The sequence below is a fragment of the Crinia signifera genome, chromosome 6 (assembly GCF_055691185.1).
Source record: "Crinia signifera chromosome 6, ASM5569118v1, whole genome shotgun sequence".
NCBI classification, from domain to species: Eukaryota; Metazoa; Chordata; class Amphibia; order Anura; family Myobatrachidae; genus Crinia; species Crinia signifera.
This window is the reverse complement of record NC_139222.1, coordinates 279,026,925-279,050,694: the sequence shown is the minus strand read 5'-3', so window position 1 is coordinate 279,050,694 and position 23,770 is coordinate 279,026,925. Positions and strand designations below refer to the sequence as shown.

Below are 23,770 nucleotides of genomic sequence, written 5' to 3'. Positions count from 1 at the left end.
ACTTGCCCCGACAAACCCGGCCTATGTATAAAGGAGTGTTTTAAAATATACCACACATCTATGGAATATTAGGTTCATAATTTCACCGTGCTTCGGGGGTCTTGCTAATGCCACATAGCACCCACCATTCATTCCACCAGAATCTGAGCCGCAAAATCCAAAAATCACTCCTTCCCTTCTGAGTCCTGCCATGCACCCAACTGGTATTTTTTGGTCACATGTGAGGCATTGCCGTACTCGGGAGAAATTGGGGCACATATTTTGGGGTGCTTTGTCTCCTTCATTCCTTGTGAAAATGAAAAATTTTGAGCCAGAACTGCATTTTTGTGTAAAAAAATGTAATTTTTCATGTTCACTGCCCACTTGTATCAAAATTGGTGAAACCCCTGGGGGTTTGAAATGTACACTATACCCCTAGATGAATTCCCTGAGGGGTGTAGTTTGCAAAATGGGGTCACTTGTGGGGGGGTTCCACTGTATTGGTGCTTTGGGGGTCTTGCTAATGCGACATAGCACCCACCATCATTCCACCAGAATTTGTGCTGCAAAATCCAAATATCACTCCTTCCCTTCTGAGTCCTGCCACTTTTTGGTCACACATGAGGCATTGCCGTACTCGGGAGAAATTGGGGCACAGATTTTGGGGTGCTTTGTCTCCTTCATTCCTTCTGAAAATGAAAAATTTTGAGCCAGAACTGCATTTTTGTGTAAAAAAATGTAATTTTTCATTTTCACTGCCCACTTGTATCAAAATTGGTGAAACCCCTGGGGGTTTTAAATGTACACTATACCCCTAGATGAATTCCCTGAGGGGTGTAGTTTGCAAAATGGGGTGACTTGTGGGGGGGTTCCACTGTATTGGTGCAACATAGCACCCACCATTCATTCCACCAGAATATGTGCTGCAAAATCCAAAAATCACTCCTTCCCTTCTGAGTCCTGCCATGCACCCAACTGGTATTTTTTGGTCACATGTGAGGCATTGCCGTACTCGGGAGAAATTGGGGCACAGATGTTGGGGTGCTTTTTCTCCTTCATACCTTCTGAAAATGAAAAATTTTGAGCCAGAACTGCATTTTTGTGTAAAAAAATGTAATTTTTCATTTTCACTGCCCACTTGTATCAAAATTGGTGAAACCCCTGGGGGTTTGAAATGTACACTATACCCCTAGATGAATTCCCTGAGGGGTGTAGTTTGCAAAATGGGGTGACTTGTGGGGGGGTTCCACTGTATTGGTGCTTGGGGGGTCTTGCTAATGCGACATAGCACCCACCAAAATTCCACCAGAATCTGAGCTGCAAAATCCAAAAATCACTCCTTCCCTTTTGAGTCCTGCCATGCACCCAACTGGTATTTTTTGGTCACATGTGAGGCATTGCCGTACTCGGGAGAAATTGGGGCACATATTTTGGGGTGCTTTTTCTCCTTCATACCTTCTGAAAATGAAAAATTTTGAGCCAGAACTGCATTTTTGTGTAAAAAATGTAATTTTTCATGTTCACTGCCCACTTGTATCAAAATTGGTGAAACCCCTGGGGGTTTGAAATGTACACTATACCCCTAGATGAATTCCCTGAGGGGTGTAGTTTTCAAAATGGGGTGACTTGTGGGGGGGTTCCACTGTATTGGTGCTTGGGGGGTCTTGCTAATGCGACATAGCACCCACCAAAATTCCACCAGAATCTGAGCCGCAAAATCCAAAAATCACTCCTTCCGTTCTGAGTCCTGCCATGCACCCAACTGGTATTTTTTGGTCACATGTGAGGCATTGCCGTACTCGGGAGAAATTGGGGCACATATTTTGGGGTGCTTTTTCTCCTTCATACCTTCTGAAAATGAAAAATTTTGAGCCAGAACTGCATTTTTGTGTAAAAAAATGTAATTTTTCATTTTCACTGCCCACTTGTATCAAAATTGGTGAAACCCCTGGGGGTTTGAAATGTACACTATACCCCTAGATGAATTCCCTGAGGGGTGTAGTTTTCAAAATGGGGTGACTTGTGGGGGGGTTCCACTGTATTGGTGCTTGGGGGGTCTTGCTAATGCGACATAGCACCCACCAAAATTCCACCAGAATCTGAGCTGCAAAATCCAAAAATCACTCCTTCCCTTTTGAGTCCTGCCATGCACCCAACTGGTATTTTTTGGTCACATGTGAGGCATTGCCGTACTCGGGAGAAATTGGGGCACAGATTTTGGGGTGCTTTTTCTCCTTCATACCTTCTGAAAATGAAAAATTTTGAGCCAGAACTGCATTTTTGTGTAAAAAATGTAATTTTTCATGTTCACTGCCCACTTGTATCAAAATTGGTGAAACCCCTGGGGGTTTGAAATGTACACTATACCCCTAGATGAATTCCCTGAGGGGTGTAGTTTTCAAAATGGGGTGACTTGTGGGGGGGTTCCACTGTATTGGTGCTTGGGGGGTCTTGCTAATGCGACATAGCACCCACCAAAATTCCACCAGAATCTGAGCCGCAAAATCCAAAAATCACTCCTTCCGTTCTGAGTCCTGCCATGCACCCAACTGGTATTTTTTGGTCACATGTGAGGCATTGCCGTACTCGGGAGAAATTGGGGCACATATTTTGGGGTGCTTTTTCTCCTTCATACCTTCTGAAAATGAAAAATTTTGAGCCAGAACTGCATTTTTGTGTAAAAAAATGTAATTTTTCATTTTCACTGCCCACTTGTATCAAAATTGGTGAAACCCCTGGGGGTTTGAAATGTACACTATACCCCTAGATGAATTCCCTGAGGGGTGTACTTTGCAAAATGGGGTGACTTGTGGGGGGGTTCCACTGTATTGGTGCAACATAGCACCCACCATTCATTCCACCAGAATCTGTGCTGCAAAATCCAAAAATCACTCCTTCCCTTCTGAGTCCTGCCATGCACCCAACTGGTATTTTTTGGTCACATGTGAGGCATTGCCGTACTCGGGAGAAATTGGGGCACAGATTTTGGGGTGCTTTTTCTCCTTCATACCTTCTGAAAATGAAAAATTTTGAGCCAGAACTGCATTTTTGTGTAAAAAAATGTAATTTTTCATTTTCACTGCCCACTTGTATCAAAATTGGTGAAACCCCTGGGGGTTTGAAATGTACACTATACCCCTAGATGAATTCCCTGAGGGGTGTAGTTTTCAAAATGGGGTGACTTGTGGGGGGGTTCCACTGTATTGGTGCTTGGGGGGTCTTGCTAATGCGACATAGCACCCACCAAAATTCCACCAGAATCTGAGCTGCAAAATCCAAAAATCACTCCTTCCCTTCTGAGTCCTGCCATGCACCCAACTGGTATTTTTTGGTCACATGTGAGGCATTGCCGTACTCGGGAGAAATTGGGGCACAGATTTTGGGGTGCTTTGTCTCCTTCATACCTTCTGAAAATGACAAATTTGGAGCCAGAACTGCATTTTTGTGTAAAAAAAATAATTTTTCATTTTCACTGCCCAGTTGTACCACAATTGGTGAAACCCCTGGGGGTTTGAAATGTACACTATACCCCTAGATGAATTCCTTGAGGGGTGTAGTTTGCAAAATGGGGTCACTTGTGGGGGGGTTCCTAACTTTTAGCATCTTATGGTGCCTTGAAACCTACATGGTGCCTAAAAAATAATCTCATAAAAAGGAGGCTCCAAAATCAAGTAGGTGCTCCTTCTATTATGAAGCCTGTGGTTTGGTCACCGTGCACACTAGGGCCACATATAGGATATTTATGAAAACAAAAGAATTGGGGGAATCAATTTTTAGTCACATTTCTCTAGTAAAATGTACTGTGTTCCTTATAAAAATGTATTAAAATTGCAAATCTGCAAAAAAAAAGAAATTTTGAAATTTCACCTGCACTTTGTTTTAATTCCTGTGAAACACCTAAAGGGTTAACAAACTTCCAAAATGCTGTTTTGAATACTGTGAGGGGTGCAGTTTTTGAAATGGCATCATTTATGGGGGTGTCTCACATACAAGTCCCTCAAAGTCACATCAGAACTGAACTGGTCCCTAAAAAAATCAGTGTTTGAAATTTTCTTGAAAATTTGAGAATTTGCTATTCATATTGTAAGCCTCCTAGTGTCCCAAAAAATTAAAAGGAAGTTGAAATAATGATGTCAACATAAAGTAGACATATGGCCTATGTTAGTTATTCACTATTTTGAGTGGTAAGATTATTTGTCTCACAAGCAGAAAATTTAACATTTTGCAAATCGCTAAATTTTCCATTTTTTCACGATATTTTGGTATTTTTCACAAAAAAACACAGACTGTATCGACCCAAATTTACCACTAATTTGAAGTACAATGTGTCACGAGAAAACAATCTCAAAATCACTGGGATAAGTAAAAGCAAAAAAAAGTTATACCCACTTAAGTGAGACATGTCAGATTTGAAAAAAAGGGCTCTGTCAGGAACGCAAAAACTGGCTCTGTCAGGAAGGTGTTAATTATGTATATATATATATATATATATATATATATATATATATGTATATGTATATGGAGGGGGGGGCGGCCAAAAATGTTGTGCCTAGGGGCGGCCTGACCCCTAAATTCGCCCCTGCACATACCCCTATCATGCCTCATAGCCCAGCCTCCTGCTCTCATGCACCCTAACTCCCACCCAGTAGTAGGAGACACTGACTCAGGGCCACCGTCCTGAACTCCTGTACTGCCACGCTGGACCCTCACCCACTGGCAGAAGCTGCAATACAGGGCATCTTTCATACAATTCTAACCATATTTCTCACAATACAAACGTTCACAAATTAATGGGGCGCAGCCAGAGGCGTAACTAGATATTCGTAGACCACATAGCAAAAGTTTGTAAGGGCCCCCTGTTTAACAACTGATGGTGATACATTTATGCAAAACATATTAGTTTGACAGCAAAGATGGGCCCCCTTCAGCTCTGGGCCCCATAGCAGCTGCACCCCCTGCACCTATGGTAGTTACGCCCCTGGGCGCAGCCCATTACGCCGGTGTGAAGAGCGTCCGTAGGGCGCGATGAATCACCTAGTAACATCATACTTGCCTACCCTCCCAAATTGGCTGGGAGGCTCCTGAAACTCGGTTACGCCTCCCGGCCCCCTGGAAAGGTTAACAAGTCCTCCAGAGTGGTGCAGCCTCCCGCAGTCCTCCCTCAGTGGTGGCCCATGCATACCAGATGAAGCAAATTGGAAATCTGTCCCGGGCCGCGAACTTCCTAGTGGCAGCCCTGGGCATGCCCATGTGTTAGTGTTTTTGAAGATCCCCACCCTGGCCAGTCCCTTTTACAGCCTGGTCGCTGGCCCCACCCCCTTAACAGAGAGGGCAGCCTCAAAGTCGGCAGCCCTGCATTACATTATTATGTAATTACAACATTTTATTTATCTAGTTGGTTTTTTGGATGGAGTGTGGTGGAATGGCTGTTCCACAATTTAATCTACTTTCTTTTTTTACTTCCCAGGAATCATATATAACTCCTGAAGACCGCTTACGCATGGCAGGAGAAATAATCAGTGTTATAGGGGCAATTATAATATTAATACTCAAGGTAAATAGATGCAGTAACCCAAAAATTACAAAATGTTTCCCTTTCGGATTCTTGCATCCTATTTGAATAAAGCTGTTAGCAAACTTTTTTTTTTCTTTTAGTTATCGTATGACTGTACTTTTTTTAAATAAAAAAAAAACAATCATATAAATATGTCACCCACAGATTATTTCTCTTTTTTTTATTTTTTTATATATTTTTTTTAAATAAAAACTAATATCAGAATGTCATATTTCAGGGCAAAAAGATGAAATAGCAAAGCATAGCACATCGGTTTTTGTCATTTTTTTTAAATGAAACCTCTGGATTTTACTAAAGAAAGGCAGTTTATAACAGATCACTATGGGAAAAATTACAAAGAAAACCTCAGAAACACGTAACTTTCAGAAGTTATCTCCATTACTGAAATACAATCTTCATATTGAGTTAGATTGTCACTATAACAAAAGGCATTGCAATCAGACTATTACTTTAGCTATCTGACCCTGCCCAGAAAGCTAGAGATTTTTATTTGAAGTTTACTGTACCTTGTATTTTGTGAAAACAAAAATTAACATTGCAGCTGAGCAGATCTATGTAGTGTGTGGCTGCAAGGGATTGTATGAGTAGCTGAATACTACATAGATCTGCTCAATTGAAGTATATACTGTATAATGTGGGAAGAGGCTTCGTAGCATGGGCTTTCTTTGGAATCAGTCTTGAGTTTTGTCATCCCCTTCCCCACAAAGACATGCATCTTATATCATTATTGAAAAAATGAGGGGTGAGCACCAAATTTTTTTCTGGCACAGGGCATCTAAAATCCACAGGTTACCTGAAAAACATGAACTATGTATGGTCCTCAGGACCGAGTTTGAGAGCATGTGCCATAGGTGTTTGCATGGGTTACCTCCAAGCACTCTAGTTTGTCAGGGCCAGATTAACAATGGGGTGGGTGGAGCTGCAGCTCCAGGACTCCACATATAAATAGGCCCAACATTATGGCAGCAAGATGATCAGGAGACACTTGCTGGCCACATTGTTGGCCATAAATCATGTATGACATGATCAAATTTGCAATTTTTGATTTATTTATTTACAGTTTCTTATATAGCGCAGCGTATTCCGTTGCGCTTTACAATTGGAGACAACAGTGATTAAACAAACTGGGTAGAAACAAACCAACTTGGAGGTAGGAGGGCCCTGCTCGCAAGCTTACAATCTATAGGGATAATAGGAGGGATACATAAGGATAAGATTCCATAGCATGGCAGTCCCATCAGATTACAGGACAGTCCTGATAAGATGCAATTAGATATGACTGCTACTGGAGGTTATGTGGGGGTCCGGAATATGATAGGCTAACCTGATGAGGTGAGTTTTCAGGGAACGCTGGAAAGTTTGGAGGCTAGTGGAGAGTCTTAGTGTGCGTGGAAGGTCATTCCATAGGGTGGGTGCTGCTCGACAAAAATCTTGCATGTGTAAGTGGGAGCGAGTAATGAGTGCGGATGAGAGACGCAGATCTTGTGCAGAGCGGAGAGGTCGGTGGGGATATATTTTGAGATAAGCGAAGAGATATAAGTCGGTGTAGTCAGAGTAATTTTTATACTTTAGTATATATAGGGAGACATTGAGGCGTATAGTCTATGGGTTCTACCTGCCTAAATGTCATTGCCCTCACCTCCTTCACTTCTCATAATACAGTAGGTCCTTGAACGTTCCCAGCTCCAGGCCCATGAGGCCCTTACCCCGGGTACAGTAGTCTAATTGGCTGATAACAAATACATTAACATTAGTGTGTATGTATTCATATGACTGGGAAGATAGATTGCAAGCTCCGCTGTAGCAGGGAATATATGAATGACTCTCGGTAAAGCGCTGTATAAATAACTGGTAATGAACAATAATCATTTATCACATCTAAAATATTTCTTTAGATTCCGGAGCTGCTTCAGATAAGAGAATGGAGGTACCTAACTCAAGCTGTCCAAGGAGGACCCTTCACCCTTATCTTGTAAGAACTTTGAGGTTACAAAGCCCATATGTAGGACATCTAGCTAGGCATGTAGGCGTTCAACGCTGATATGGCCAAAGGAAGATGAATAAATGTATTGCATATATATTTGTAATAGAACCAAATCTACGGTGTCCTCTTCTACAATCCTCCCCCTAAGCAGTCCTTGGTTAAGGATCAATATAGGCTGAGCAAAGTCTGGAGCCACTAGAATAGGATCCAGACTTTGGCCCTTATTCTGATCGGTGCGGATATTCCCGCATTCTTACGGTGCGGTCCGCACGCCACGGTGTTTTGCCGCGTGCGGCCATCGTCCGTAGAAACGCCCACGTGTCCTCCGCATTCGGACGGACTCACTCTTTAAGAACAGGGCGTGTTTACGGACGACATACAAACCATGCGTGTGCGGGAGAAACACTCCGATTCGGCACGGTATTACAGAGTATTACAGAGTATGCTCGGGAATACCGCATCCGAACGGGAGCCAAGCGGTGCTACCGCACGTAAGCGGAGTATTTACGCCAAACAACCCACTATTATGTATCTTCTGCAATACATCACATGACCCACTTATTCAATTACCTATCCTCATAAAAAACTTCTTATTTGGAATTGGAATCAATTAGATGCCAATATATCCTTACAAGCATGCCTAACACATGCATTGCACACATTAACCCTTACAGCAATTGAAGTGCAATGGTTTCAATTAAAGCACTGACAAGCGTCCTATTAGTGAGTAATGAGTAAAGGAGTAGATTCTATTGGGTTCAGGTGTTAATGGTTGTAGTCATTAGGCGTACGTTCGCCTAGCGCATGAACGAGTGGTGTCCGCAAAGCAATAGTACACTTGTGGACACCGCACATTTCTGCCCTTTTTGATCGCGTGCATTCGGAGTGGTTTCCGAATGTACGCCCCCCAACATAAGTGTACTCCCCCGTGTCCGCCCATGTTTCCGCCCCGTTTTGCCCACTTTGAAACTACGCCCATGTGTCATTCCGCATGACGCCCATAATACGCCCCTATTTCCCGAATGAGAGCGGTGAACAGTTCTGGACGGGATCTGGCCGAACTGGTACCGAGTCAAGGCGTGGCACATGCGCGTTGCGTTCTCCACGCATGCGCAGACGCCGTAAACACGCGATCCGAAAGTATGCGGTAAAGTCCGCGTCAATCAGAATAAGGGCCTTTATCTTCATGACGTAGTGCCACGTCCCAGCTGGTCTCACGCAGTTGCTCTTCTCAAAATCAAAGTATAATTGATTGCATCAAGCAGAGGTTCTCAAACGATTTTTTGGATCACGGCGCCATAGAGTATCAGCATGTCCTTCATGGCACCCCTAGGCCAAAAGTTTCTTATTGATTAATTCTGAGAAACATATCAAATTACGAAAATTGTGCTTATACAGTAGCTCTCCCTTAGGTCCAGTCATTTGGTGGTGGACAGGGTTGTCCATGTCCACATGCTTTATGATTGGTGGCCACCATCTCTGGTTTTGCCTATCAAATGGACAACAAATATTGGATCTTAACCGCCAACCTGTGGCACCTCTGCAAGTGCTCCGAAGCACTCAGGGGTGCCACAGCACCCAGTTTGGGAATCACTGGTATAAAGAGGGGATCTGGACTTTGGGTCAACATACTTTCGGTCGAAAGTGAATAGGTTGACCACTTGTCAACAGTCAATAGAACAATGACGATGCACATAAGGTCAACACCGTAATGGTCAACATATGAGAAGGTTGACATGAGTTTTTTTTCCCATTTTTTTAAACTTTTTTTATACATTACTATCCAATCGTGGCCTACGATTGGGAAGGGAAAAGAAAATATACAAATGGCGCTAGGAAATAATAACAATGGCCCTTATTCTGGTTGGTGCGGTAATATCCGCGTGCGTTCGTGCCGCCGATGTTTTGTGTCTGCGCATGTGCGAGCGGGACGCACAGCCACATTCCACATGAAATGTGTACACTACGAACAGGGGGTGGAGAGGGGTGTGAAGGGCTGTTTGGGCTCATTACCATATGTTTACACCCCGTGTTTCATGGGCGTTCCCATGCAAACGCTGGGCGTACGTATGGTAATGCGGCCGTGACGCACGTGTAGGGGGCGGAGATATGACATTGCCGGATGTCAGCTGCCCGCCCAGATCCCTGCTTTTGCACGGAGAACTGCCCGTGTGGTCTGAGGTTGCGGGAGCTGCCTGGCCACTCGGTCCTGCATTCAATGGTCTGCGACCATCGAATGATGGGGGAGGTTCCCTGAGATGGAGGAGGTGTATTCATGAGAATTACACGTGCGGTCCGTTCGGACAGCTTCTTACCGCGTACGGACGGAGTTGGCGATCCGTATGGAAGGCGGGGTTTAGGACGCACGGTGCTGGCCGCATATTCGGATCCGGCCGCATCGATCAGAATAAGGGCCAATGTTTTATTAAAACCAATGAAATGAGAATACACACACTTCTAGAGAATAAAAATAAATATAAAAATAAATTGTAGACCACAGAATAAACTGCTACCAAGGCAGTTCTTTTTGTACGATTGGGAAGGGTAAAGTGTGCCAAAGCATGGCAAGTGAAGTGGGCCATGCTAGGGTACACAGTAGACTAATTGGGGGTCCTTGTGCTCAGATCTACAAATAGACCAAAAAACAATAATAAAAAAACTCACGTCGACATTTTTATGAGCGGACTATTTTCATGTTGACCTTTTGCTTCTGTCTGACTTTTTTCCCCATGTTGACTTGTTCACGTTGACCTTTTCGGGTCAACCAAGACACTGTCCACCTTATGTCACATCCATGTTTAGGAGTAGCTCATTTTAAACATTAAGGGCCAGATGTATCAAGCTTCAAAAAGTGATAAAGTGGAGAGCGATAAACAACCAGCTCCTAACAGTCATTTCTCAAACCCAGTCTGTAATATGGCAGTAAGGGGCTGATTGGCTGGCTGTTTATCACTCTCCATTTTATCATTTTTTTGAAGCTTGATACATCTGGCACTAAGTATACAGTGTTTAAATATTGAATATTGTGTTTTTATGGTGGACGGTCTTCTGCGAATTGGGGGCGGGCGCTGACTTCAGTCGCAGGGGCACGCCTACGCTCCCTGGGACCCGCCCATCATTTCTATGAAATACTGGTGGACTCCGGCGACCACACCCTGACTGTGACTTATTTTGCATACGCCCCAGCGAGTAAAAATCTCACTGTAGGCATTCGCAACAGGGGGATTCATATGTGCATGAGCGACTCTATGCATGTACACCCCCCCACCATGGGGACGGGTGGAATTCGCCCCTTACATAGTTACATAGTAGTTAAGGCTGAATAAAGACTTGCGTCCATCTAGTTCAACCTCGGTTTTAGTGAGTATAATCTATTACATTATCCCATAGTTATACGTAGTGTTTTCTTATGTCTTGAAAGACAGATTCTGCTCATTGTTTGTACCCCTGGATGTTTTGAACCAGTAGATGTTTGTCCAACCTTATTTTAAATGTATTTATTGTGTCTGCCGACACCACATCTGCAGGAAGAGAGTTTCACAGTTTTGCTGCCCTTACTTTAAAAAAATGTTTCCTTCTAATGGAATGAAATCTTCTTTCCTCTAATCTAAACTCATGCCACATGTCCTGGAGTCCTTCCTAAAAGATAAAAGGGCGCCTGACAGTTCCTTGTATTGGCCCCTGATATATTTGTACATGTTGAGCATGTCCCCCCTTAAACGTCTTTTCTCTAGTGTAAAAAATCCCAATTTGTTCAATCTGTCCTCGTAGCTTAAATTCTCCATTCCCTTAATTAGTTTTGTTGCTCTTCTTTGGATATTTTCCAGTTCTATGATGTCCTTTTTTATAGTGCGGGGCCCAGAATTGTACTCCATATTCTAGGTGTGGTTTAACCAATGATTTGTACAGTTGCATAATTACCTTTGAGTCCCTAGTTTCCATGCCCCTTTTTATACTGTACATGCTAGTATTCTGTTTGCCTTATTAGTTGCTATGTGACATTGAGCTATGTTATGTCTCCCAAGGTGCATGACCTTGCATTTATCCACAATGAACCTCATTTTCCACTTTTTTGCCCATTAATCTAATTTATTAAGATCGCACTGAAGCGCGGAGACATCCTCGGTTTATCTAATTACTCTGCTCAGTTTTGTGTCGCCAGCAAAGATGGATACATTGCTGAGTATTCCCAGCCCAATATTGTTAATAAATATGTTAAATAAAGTGGGCCCCAGTACCGACCCTTGTGTCCCTCCACTTAGTACCGGTATCATATTTGATACTGCGCCATTCACAACCACTCTCTGTTCTCTATTACACAGCCAGTTCCCTACCCATCTACAGATTCTTACCCCTAACCCCAGGTCCTCCATTTTATTTATCAACACCTTATGTGGTCAAAGGCCTTAGCAAAATCCAAGAAGACCACGTCTACTGAATTTCCATTATCAAGGTTTTTGCTGACATCCTCATAGAAGCCTAGTAAATTTGTTTGGCATAAGCGATTTTTCACGAAACCATGTTGGTTAATACTAATTAAGTTATAAAGATCTAAATATTTTTAGTTCACCAATGATGCCCCTCTAAGAGTCATCCTTAATTCTGTGATAGACTCGGGTGCGCCCCAAGTTCCTGGAGCCCATTGGCCGTTGCCTAATGGCAGTGCTAGCCTGTGTCCCAGATGCCTCCTGACATGAAAAACTATTAATGTAACAAACTGCTGCGCTCTCGCATGACCCCAATGTCCTCTGTGTCCACCAGAGCCCTCTACCCGTGTTTCGTCCTGGTGACGCTGTTTATGCGGCTGAATAACACAGACGGGGAGGTGTACCCGATGTCTGTGTTACTGGTGCTCGGCTGGTGCTACGTCATGTACTTTGCACGTGGATTCCAAATGCTCGGACCTTTCACCATCATGATCCAAAAGGTACGGAGGTTCAGCGGGTAAGAAATAGGCATGAAATGCCAAGTAGTGTGTGCGTCCTGGCTTTTGTCATGGGTCATAGGGTCGATACAATGAAGATCAACATACATTAGGTCGACAGGGTCTGAATGTCAACACAAGCATTAGGCCGACAATGGGAAGGTTAACATGAGTTTTTCACGTTTTTTCCCGAATTTCGACGTAAGTTGACACAGACACTGTATCAGTGTACCGCGTCCCCTCGCTAGCTCGGTACTCTATTATATTCTCCCACTACGCCATAGTGGATGCTGGGGTTTGAGCCTAATATGGCCTCCAGAATGGCTGGGAGGATCCCGAAAATCGGGTCCGCCTCCCAGAAAGGTGGGCAAGTCCTACTTAATCCCCCCCACCCCTTCGGAAGGGGTCTTTGTGAAGACCTGCTGATGCGAATCACATCATCGTGCCCCTGCCCCGTGATGTGCAATGCATGTTATACCGTTAATTCACAGTGTGGGGCATGGCCACATTGATGCAATCATAGTGGCCATGCCCCCAAGCAAGGCTCAATTGATTTGCTCCGCCTCTGACCCTGCCACTTTCTCATCAAGGCTGCCAGCCCCGCCCCCTGTGCTTCCTCTAGCTGGTTGTCCTCAGGCTCTCCATGAAAGGACAGCCTAAAAGTAGGCAACCCGGACATGAGAGTATGGAGGAATATGTATTAAAGCACATACGGTATAGAGGACAGGTGCAGAAGTTGCCATAGTAACCAATTATCCATCCCATGATCAAACGTGCAGCCCCTATAGATTGCTGGTGCATGGACACTGATGCGGGCAAACAACCCACTTTTGCCACAGCTAGCAACATGGACCAGCAGAGAAATAATAGGTGGAAGCTGTTTGGTTGCTATGGACAACTTTACCACTTTTCCGCCTTAGGTAGTTTGAAACCATGAACCCTTCTTCACTTTATGAGCGATATATTTTATATTTATATGTTTATGATTGGATAAATTCATTGGGCCAGATTCTCTAAGCTTCAAAAGTGATACAATGGAGAGTGATAAACAGCCAGCCAATCAGCTCCTACCTGCCATGTCACAGACTGTGTTTGAAAAATGTCAGACTGGAGCTGATTGGCTGGGTGTTTAACACTCTCCATTTTATCACTTTTGAAGCTTAGAGAATCTGGCCCATAATCTGAAGCTGTGTGTGTGTGTGTGTGTGTGTGTGGGGGGGGGGGGGGGGGGGGGGTGCTATTTGGTTTACAGTTTAGTGACCCAATAAACCAGACACCTAATGAAAGTTATAGGGTTGCCCACCCAGAATGTAAGGACAATAGAGGGGGGTGACTTTGTCTAATGTAATGCAACTATAATATTGTACATCATTCTATCACTGGGCAAAAATAGACAGAAACTGACTACTTAAAGCAGAGGTTCCCGGTTTTTTATTAAGACCCCCATACACTATGCGATTTGGGCCCGATTCCACCCGATTCCGGTGGATTGGGGGACATTGGTCCAAATTGCATGTGTGTGAACCGAACCAATGCAAGGTCCTGTGGTCAGAGTCGAAAGTCACACCTATTTGCAGGTCCGGCGACAGGTAGCTGGCAACAGGCAGGAAATTTGAAAAAAAATAAATTCAAAAGAATGAGCGGCCGCTGATTGGCTGAGAGAGCTCTCTCAGCCAATCAGCAGCTGCCTATTCTTTTGAATGTTCTCCTGCCCCCATCGCTTCTGCAGCTCCCCACGTGCCAAACCACATCAGCCTCCCGGGAACCCTGCCGTGTGGCTCATGAGGGCATTGGTTGGGACTTCTCTCGGAGAAGCAGCATAGTATTCGTTTAGTTAGTAACTCGATCAAATGCATGTATATACTTAATACCTGGACTGTTGAGGACCCAGCTTAGGAACCACTAACCTAAAGGAACCTGTTATGTCTGGCCTGGCACTGGAAACAATGGATCACCATGCACACTGCACAGTACATCAGGAAACCTTGTGTTCTCTCTTCTTCCAGATGATTTTTGGTGACTTGATGCGGTTTTGCTGGCTCATGGTTGTCGTCCTATTTGGATACACTACCGGTAAGGAGAGAATTGTGAGACTCTCTCGCAGTATAATGCTGTATAGTTTAATGGTTAAATTAAGTCTTGGTGGCTCCTAGAATTTACAATGACTTCAACCGACATTTGACAATTTACTTGGAAATTCGCAGCAATGAATTATTTGCTTTCACTAAGATACTGAAATTAAATCTTATTTAGACTGTCCCAAACTGTATTAGTACTAAAGATTAATTATTTAATTCAGGTGTTTCAATCAAAACCACTGCCACAGGTGTATAAAATCAAAAGTGGAAGACCACAGAGTGGGGTGAACAACTGCTCATGATGTTAGCTGAAGAGTTCTCAAATTCTACTGGCATTAATGCAGGCATAAAAAAAGCCGTGCGGTGGAAACATAATGGATTGGGTTTCCTTGGCCAGTGAGCTGCATGCAAACCTCACCAAATCCAATGCAAAGCGTCGGGTGGCGTAGTGTGTAAAGCACCGATATTGCACCGCAGAAACGTGTTCTGTTTGGCAGTCAGATGGACAAGTCTGGGTTTGGTGGATGCCTGGAGATTATAACCGGCCTGACTGCAGTATGCCACCTGTGAAGTTTGGAGGAGGAGGGATAATGCTTTTGGGCTGTTCTGAGGGTTTCGGCTAGGCCCCTTACCTCCAGTGTAGGGCAATCTTAATGCTTTAGCATACCAAGATGTTTTGAATAACTCTATGCTTCCACCTTTGGGGCAACAGTTTGGGGAAGGCCCTTTTCTGCGTCTCAGTGCACAAAACATGGTTTGATGAGTTTGGTGTGGAAGAACTGGACTGGCCAGCGGCGTAACTAGATTTTCTGCGCCCCCCTGCCGACAATGCAGGAGGCGCCCCCCGGTAAAAAAAAACGCAGCGGAGCCGGGGTACGGCAGGGGGGGGGAGGGGGTTGTGTTTCTGTGTGTGTTTGTATGTATGTGTGACGTGTTTGTGTGTATGTGTGTGTGTGTGTGTTACCTCTGGCCGGCGTGGCCGCATCCGTCTGCGCCGGGTCCCGGGCGGCTCTCCCGTTACTGCTGCTAATGAAATAGTGACACTTGGAAAATGGCTGCCCTTATACTGCAGACGAAAAACTGTCTGCGGTATGGGGGCAGCCATTTTCCAAGTGTCACCTTTTTGTATTAGAACAGCGCTGCAGCTGCCGGGACTCGGGAGAGCTGGGACCCGGTGCACTGCAAATAAAACCACCGGCGCCGCGGCAGAAGGCAAACAGTGAGTAACTATCATCCCGCAGCCCCCCCGGTGCCCACATACCCTCAGCGCCTCCCCGCCACCGCGGGGGCTGCGGGACGATAGTTACGCCACTGGGACTGGCCCACACAGGACCCTGACCTCAGCCTCATCGAGCACCTTTGAACTGGAATGGAGAATCTGAGCCAGGCCTTCTCGTCCAACATCAGGGCCTGACCTCATAAATGCTATATAGAATGAATGGGCACAAATTCCCCCAGAAACACTCCAACATCTTGTGGAAGCCTTCCGAGAAGAGGGACCACCTCCATATTATAGCATATGTACAGTATTTGAATACAATGTCCATCTTGGTGTAATGGTCCGGCGTCTAAATACTTTTGTCCTTATTGTGTGTATGTAAGTTGAAAGCCCATCAGAAGATTCTGTATGTTAGAAATACATCTGACTAATCAATGCAGCCATTAGTAATCATTGATTGTCCTCTTTGTGTCTTCCTCCACCCAGCGTTTTACATTATATTCCAGACGGAGGACCAATTGCAGATGGGGTACTTCAATGGATATCCCTTGTCCCTGTTCACCACTTTTGAACTGTTCCTTAACGTTATCAACGCTCCCACAAACTACGCCGTTGACCTTCCCTATATCTTCTACATTGTCTACGTCTCCTTCACCGTCATTGCCAACCTTCTCATGTTAAATCTATTGATTGCCACCATGGGGGACACTCACTGCAGAGTGGCTCAGGAGAGGGATGAGCTGTGGCAAGCTCAGGTATGGCTTCAGAACTATCTGTATGACTAGTGTCTGTGTGTCTAGGAAACACTGCCACCTGTTGGCAGGAAGTGAAACTACATCTACTAGCTTTTGAAGCATTAGCTTGGAGCGGGCTCACTAGTGCATTATATCTCTGTGCTTTTCTCAAATATTATTGATGGGTGTCCTTTTTAAGAAAGGGGAAGTGCAATCATGCAGAGAATTTGGGGCCGGATATTAACCCTTTCACTGGTGATCTTCAGTGCCCAATCCTAAGCCATCCCAAGGGCAGAGCTGTAGGGAGATGTGACGAGTCCTAAAATGTAATTCACTTGTGGTGCAATAAGTAACCAAAAAAACTTTATTTTGGAGTAATTTGACTCTTAACCACAACAATTGATATGTAATTATTGGGCAAAATAATCTAAATGGAAACATTCAATTGCCTAGTTAGTCATTAGAGGGGGTGCCCCATGGGTTCTGAAACTGTCCCCAAATTTTTTTTACTTAAAACAAGAACTTTCCCCGACTTTAGACTTGCTCTGGCGCTGCATGAAATAAGCTTCGGTAATTCCTATACAAATGATTGTGACTGATTTCTTCCCCAGCAATTGAATAAGAAAAATGTTTTTTAGATGTGTCCCCTAAATGTAACTTTTCTGCCCATCAGGTTGCTGCAACTTGCATTATGTTGGAACGCAAAGTGCCGCGAAGCCTTTGGCCTCGATCTGGTGTCTGTGGTACAGAATATGGATTAGGTGATCGTCAGTACCTTCGGTAAATTGAAATATATATTGAAGATCTCTTTATAGGCTCTTTAAATCTTTAAATGGATTGCACATACTTGTAAACTTATGGGATTCTCAAAGAAATGGATAAAAACTCCTTTATGGTGTTCACTTAATCGGAGATCCTCATAAAGAATAAACAAACGTGTTAGAACAGATGTACAGTAGGTAACTAGTAATACAAAAAGATATAAATAATATAAATAAAAATCCTACTGTTGATTCCATGCCACATGGATCACCTGTTGCCCCAATAATGAGCCTCAATTCAAACCTGATCGCAGACCTGATGCCAAGACAAATTTGCTGCACTGCAGATGGGGCAGATGTAACATGTGCAAAGAGAGTTTGGGGAGTTATTTTGTTTCTGTGCAGGGTAGATACTGGCTGCTTTTTTCTTACCCTGCAATTTCGATTTCAGTTTGAACACACTCCACCCAAATCTAAGGGGGAAATTTACTAAGATGGGAATTAGACTTCACATGTGATGTTGCCATGGGCAACCAATCAGATCCTGTCTACTATCTTCTAGAGGGTGCTAAATAAATAAGTAGTAGATTCTGATTTGTTGCCCATAGCAACATCACATGTGAAGTCTAATTCACATCTTAGTAAATTTCCCCCTAACTGTCTCTGCACTTGTTACATCTGCCCCACCTGCAGTGCACATGGTTTTGCCCAAATTTGTGCTGCAATCAGGTCTGAAGTAGGCCCAATGTGCATAAAACCCAACCTGGGTGTCATGTCTACCCAAAAGAGAGAAAAGGAGTGTACTGTATATACATTTAAAACATATTCTTAATGTCACTATAAAAAAAAAAAATCAATAGTATAATACTGTGTAAAGGATATTAGTATGAATTTGTTAATTTATATCTTTATTTTTATTACTAGTTAAAAACATCTGTTAGTAAATCAACAACGCGTTTCATTGTTTATTTTTTATGAGGATCTCCGATTAAATGAGAAGCATAAAGAGTTTTATACATTTCTTTGAGAAGTTATACTTGGTAGTGTTATATAGTGGGGGTGGGGAGGTTAGGAATAGTGACAAACAAGTTATCATAATCCATCATTTTAGAATGTAAGCTCTCACGAGCAGGGCCCTCTCTCCTCATGTGCTTTTTTTTAGAATATAAAGCTCGGATTTGCAACCCAGCAGTCTGTCTGTATATGTGTCTTATGAAGCACGCACCTGCAGATGTGCTGGGATGCATCTGATTGGATCTTTCTCAGAGTGCGATCCCTGTATTCCATTTCAGAGCTTGGTGCATATGTCAGAAATGTCCTTTCTTCTGTACAATGCATTTTTGGAGGTTTGTCCACGTTTGTGCATCCTGCTCTCTGTGGGCGGGATGTACTAAGGGGAAAATGCGGTAAAACCCTGTTTTACCGCATTTTCCTATGTACTATTACCCGGCCGCACCGATTTCGCCACCCTTTGGGTGTCTTTTTGCCACCTGCCGCAATCCTGCTGCCTCGCCGACCCCCCCCCCCCCCTCTCCTTCCTTGGGCTTACCTTCTTACAGGTCCTCCTGGACCCTGGAAGGTAAGCCCTTCCTCTCCCTAGCAACGCAGCTGGACGTGATTCTGGCTGCAGGGGGGAGGAGGAGGCACCGGGGACAGCCTACTTAGCTGTCCCTGGTGTGAAGGCAGCAGGAGGTGGCAGGGAGGAGATAGAGACCCCCCTCACACCACAGTACAGGTATCGCAGGGGTCTCCGTTACCGCACCACGATGCCAGCCGCATATGTTAGTACATATGCGCTGGCATCGCGGCGGGCGGGCAGCGAAGGGCGGCAATGTATTTTAATACATCCTGCCCTGTGTGAGCTGAGTGGACATTAGGGGCAAGTGGAATGTACAGTAAGTTGTAAGTTATTTAATTCAATAAACATTGCTGAAAGCGATGAACTAATACCTGGTTTGTGTTGCAGGGTGGTGGTGAGGAAGGACATCAGTCAGCAGAAGATAAGCCGATACGTTAAGGCATTCCAGGAACCAGAAGGGAAGCCGGCAGATAAACCTGCCCAAAATGACTTGACACCCGACACAACTAGAAGTCCCAGTATCCCCACCGTGATGGTCACAGAAGTGGCTGCAGATGAACCACCCATGACTCCACAAACACAAAATGAAGATACAACCGTCAAACAAACCACTTCACGCATGAAACACCTTGAGCTGCCACAGGTATATGTAGAACCGCAAAGAACAGATCAGAAGTTTGGGAATGAAGCATCACCAGATAGGGCCGCCAGTGGCCGTGCCCCTGGGGTTCTGAATCTGGCCTCCAAATTTTTTAAACTTAAAAAGAGTACTTTCCCCAACTTTAGACTTGCCCTGGGGCTAAATGAAATAATTCTTGGTAATTCCTATACAAATTATGAATGATTTCCTCCCCAACAATTGAATAGAATTTTTTTTTTAAATGTTTGCCTGCAATTGGATGTGCCACTAAATGTCTCTTTCTGCCCAACAGGTTGCTGCTACTTCCATTATGTTGGAACGCAAAATGCCGCCATGCCTCTGGCCTCGATCTGACGTCTGCGGCACAGAATACGACTTAGGTGATCGTCAGTGCCTTCGGTAAATTGAAATATATATTAAAGATCTCTTTACAGTCTCTTTAAATTCTTAAATGGATTGCACATACCTGTAAACTTATGGGATACTCAAAGAAATGGATAAAACCGTTTATGGCGTTCAAGTAAACAGAGATCCGCATAAAGAAGAAACAAAGAATTGTGTTAGGACAGATGTGGGCGACTAGTAATAAAAATAAGATCAAAATAAATAAAATCACACTGTTGATTTCATGCCACATGCATCACCTATTGCCACAACAATGGATCTCCTGTCCAATCACAGCAGCCGCTGTCAAAGAAGCACTTCTAGAAGTGCCGCTTTTGCCATTATTTTTAATGGGCTTTTTTAGCCCACGGCTCAGTCCGCCGCTGTCAAAGAAGCACTTCTAGAAGTGCCGCTTTTGCCATTATTTTTAATGGGCTTTTTTAGCCCACGGCTCAGTCCCACCCCCCCCCCCCCCCCTCATCCCCACAAACTTGTTAGTGGGAGGCACACTTATCGGTGCCTCCCAAATTTGTAAAAATATTACAAATTACTAAAATAATATAGAGGAAATACTTATGACACAGAATATGCTAAACGCTAAACGCGGGAATATCACGGTTTTTGGGGACGTTCCTGCGTCCCTCCCAGGGCCGGCAGTGTCCCGCTGCGGGGAAGGGCGGGGAGTTGGGAGCCCCCCCATCTGACAGAATAGACGCAGTGTGCATGCGCACAGCGTCTAATCAGAGGCTCAGCGGACGAAAATGGGGGCGTGGCCCTCATTTGCATATGTGGCACCCTCATTTACATAAGCCACATCCCCTTTTTTGCCCCGCGAGTGTCCCTATTCTACCCATTAAACAGTTGGGAGGTATGGTCATAGGGATATTCTTTGTATTATTTGAAACAAAATTACCGGGCAAGCACTGCCTCCCTGACTGCACGTCCCTGATCTGCTTTACTCTTACACTTGGGTGTCACGTCTACCCAAAAGAGAGAAAATTAGGGTACGGTATTTACACTCAAAAAACACAACATAAATCTATAACATAATTCATCAACATTATGGATTTATTTATTTATTTTTATTGGTAGTTGTTAACATCTGTTCTAATATGTTTCTTTGTTTTTTTCTTATGAGGCTCTCCGATTAAGGACCTGTTTGCTATGCTGAACATCGCCCGCCCGAATGCGAGGGAATGTGTATGCTTACATATTCCCTCACATGCATCTGCGAAAAATCATTCGATGGTCCCTGAACTTTGAATGACTTTTTTCCTGTCTGCAGATAAAAGTCACTCTAGACTGACTAAGATGGCCGAATTCGTGGCGGGCGCTGATGTCAGCCGCCCACCCCAAAGCAGGCATCGACTCGCTTGCATTCGCAGGGGTACGCCCAGCATTTTCATGGGCGCACCCACCGTTTTTGTGGGCACACCCAGGAAACTCTAGGCGTACCCCCTGCACCCCTCCCCTGCCCACCCCCGCCCCCCCCCCCCCGTCCCGGAATGTAAACATTGCTGAAAGCGATGAACTAATACCTGGTTTGTGTTGCAGAGTGGTGGTGAGGAAGGACATCAGTCAGCAGAAGATAAGCCGAAACGTTAAGGCATTCCAGGAACCGGAAGGGAAGCCGGCAGATAAACCTGCCCAAAATGACTTGACACCCAACACAACTAGAAGTCCCAGTGTCCCCACCGTGATGGTCACAGAAGTGGCTGCAGATGAACCACCCATGACTCCACAAACACAAAATCAAGATACAACCGTCAAACAAACCACTTCACACATGCCACAAGTTGAGCTGCCACAGATATATTTAGAACCGCAAAGGACAGATCAGAAGTTTGTGAATGAAGCATCACCAGAAAGGACCGCCAGTGGCCGTAGCTGGAAACAGCAGATATCAGTTACCCTAAAGCAGACTGAGGAAGAAATGTTTGAAGATTCCACCAATGATGAAGAGGAAGACATACACTATGTCTGATAGTACAGGGTATTTATGGATGCAGTACCAATGGGTTGATTTACGAAGAGTTGGTTTGTTAAACCCAACACTTCAGCGCATGTTTATGTCCGATATTAAGGGCAGCGCTGTTACTAGCTATTGTCTTGTTAGTAGAAACATTGCCCTTTTATAAATCCACCATAAACGTGATCAGAAGTGTTGGGTTGAACAACCTGACTCATGGGAAATAAATCCCCTTGTATCTAAAGAGCAAGAACTAACTCCTTGGCCAAGAAGAAAGAAATGAAAAAGTTCTAAGAGACAATAGCTCACGGATATACTGTACATTGACTTTCTACTTATTATCATTCTACCAAGAACGTAGCCAAACCTGGGTAGAGGCCATTGAAAAGCAATCATTAGTAGGGGATGCCAAAGGTTAAGGATCTGATAATGGCACCAGAAGTGCTATATGCTGTGATATTGTGCTCAAACTGCCGTACTATGGATCCCTATGGAGGCCAAAAATACCATGAAATACCCCCAACCCCATAGGAATATCCATCTGTGTAATATGACATTATAGAGACCTTCAGCATATGGGACAACTGTGTTGACCTGGGCATGCTGCTTATATTTTGTTTAAGGAACTGATGCACTTCGGGTGAAACAGAAGCCGGACATTCTGCTGCAAGTTTCACGCTGGACATTAATGACATGAAATAATTATGTTTGTATAAATAAATGTATTTCCTCATGCAGTCTGTTGGTTACGGGTATGCTGATTGGCTGATTCTCTCTTCTCGCCTAACTGACATTTTTCAAACATTGCCTATAACATGGCAGTTAGGAGCTGGTTGGGTGGTACTTTGGGTCTAATTTGGACCCATATGGTCTGGTCTGCTTTAGGAGGTTGTGCCCTCCAAGACAAGGATTTATAGAAGTAGCGCTGAGGGAATTAGGCCCTGTGCACACTGGGCGATATAATGAGCAATGTCACTCATTTTGGCCCTTCTGTGCCATATTGTTCATTATATTGCCCAATGCATACGGTCTACCCAACGAACGATGCGCGCCCCCCACGAGATGTTAATGACTCACTCCACCATCTGTGGATGTACAGAATAGGATGTGAACTAACGAGGGCCCTACTCCACAATGCAGCATGGGCCCTACTTCCCTGCCTTTGCTCCCCCCCCCCATGCCAGCATCGGCAATGTATTGTGGCCACCAGTATCGGCGGCTGCCGGAATCGCCCAATGCCAGGGCCATTAGACCAGTGATTACCATTGGGAGATAATAAAATATTGAATAAATATATAGACAATAAATACAATAACTAAATTTAAGTTATTTAAAGTGAATGTAAATATTTAAAAATCGTGAAAATAGCTTGAAATATATGACAAATTGTTTTTGTGCTATTTAAATCTAAGTTGATGCTGGGACAGAGCTTGTGCTACAGATCTGTCCCAGGGAAGTTTCTGGAGATCAGCTTCACTTCTGCAGGTGGCAGATCCTGTGTGACCAAGTGTCACTGCCAGTGAGAGGAGAGAGGCTCAGTACTGGACCTGGTTCCAGGGGGAGTTCTGCTGGTACTTGTAGTTCTCCTGTATAAAGCAATGTTAGGATTGAAAGATTTAACCCCATCAGGCCGGCGTCCACTGGCCAGGGACGCCGGTGACAGCCCCGGGCTTCAGCCCTGGACGGGTGAAGCCTGGGGGGGGACCCCTTTATTGGGGGGGTCCCCACTCCTCCAGGTACCCCGTCCAAGGCTGACCAGCCACGGTGCTCATGGTACGGCCGGGGGACCTTATGTAAAAAGTGGCCGCTGGCTGTGGCATGACACTGCGGACTGTTGGAGCCCGGTGCTGGTTTCAAAATAAGGGGGACCCCCAGATTTTTTGTCCCCCAGATTTTTGGAACCAGGACCGGTCCAAGAGTCTGGGGCTGGTTTCAGAAATACGG

The 23,770-nt window shown here is 44.5% G+C and overlaps 1 protein-coding gene across 1 annotated transcript in view; it reads left to right on the top strand.

Moving 5' to 3' along the window:
• Nucleotides 1–22,513, top strand: part of LOC146009416 (transient receptor potential cation channel subfamily V member 6-like) — a 92,239-nt gene extending 69,726 nt beyond the window's left edge. Inside the window, exons 9-17 of the mRNA XM_083149748.1 lie at nucleotides 5,447–5,533; nucleotides 7,450–7,526; nucleotides 12,300–12,465; nucleotides 14,469–14,535; nucleotides 16,246–16,514; nucleotides 17,167–17,273; nucleotides 19,221–19,476; nucleotides 19,766–19,872; nucleotides 21,412–22,513. Of these exons, the coding sequence (XP_083005874.1) occupies nucleotides 5,447–5,533; nucleotides 7,450–7,526; nucleotides 12,300–12,465; nucleotides 14,469–14,535; nucleotides 16,246–16,514; nucleotides 17,167–17,273; nucleotides 19,221–19,476; nucleotides 19,766–19,872; nucleotides 21,412–21,841 (1,566 nt within the window). The 3' untranslated portion in view covers nucleotides 21,842–22,513. The remainder of the gene's footprint in view (nucleotides 1–5,446; nucleotides 5,534–7,449; nucleotides 7,527–12,299; nucleotides 12,466–14,468; nucleotides 14,536–16,245; nucleotides 16,515–17,166; nucleotides 17,274–19,220; nucleotides 19,477–19,765; nucleotides 19,873–21,411) is intronic.
• Nucleotides 22,514–23,770: the final 1,257 nt, after the last annotated feature.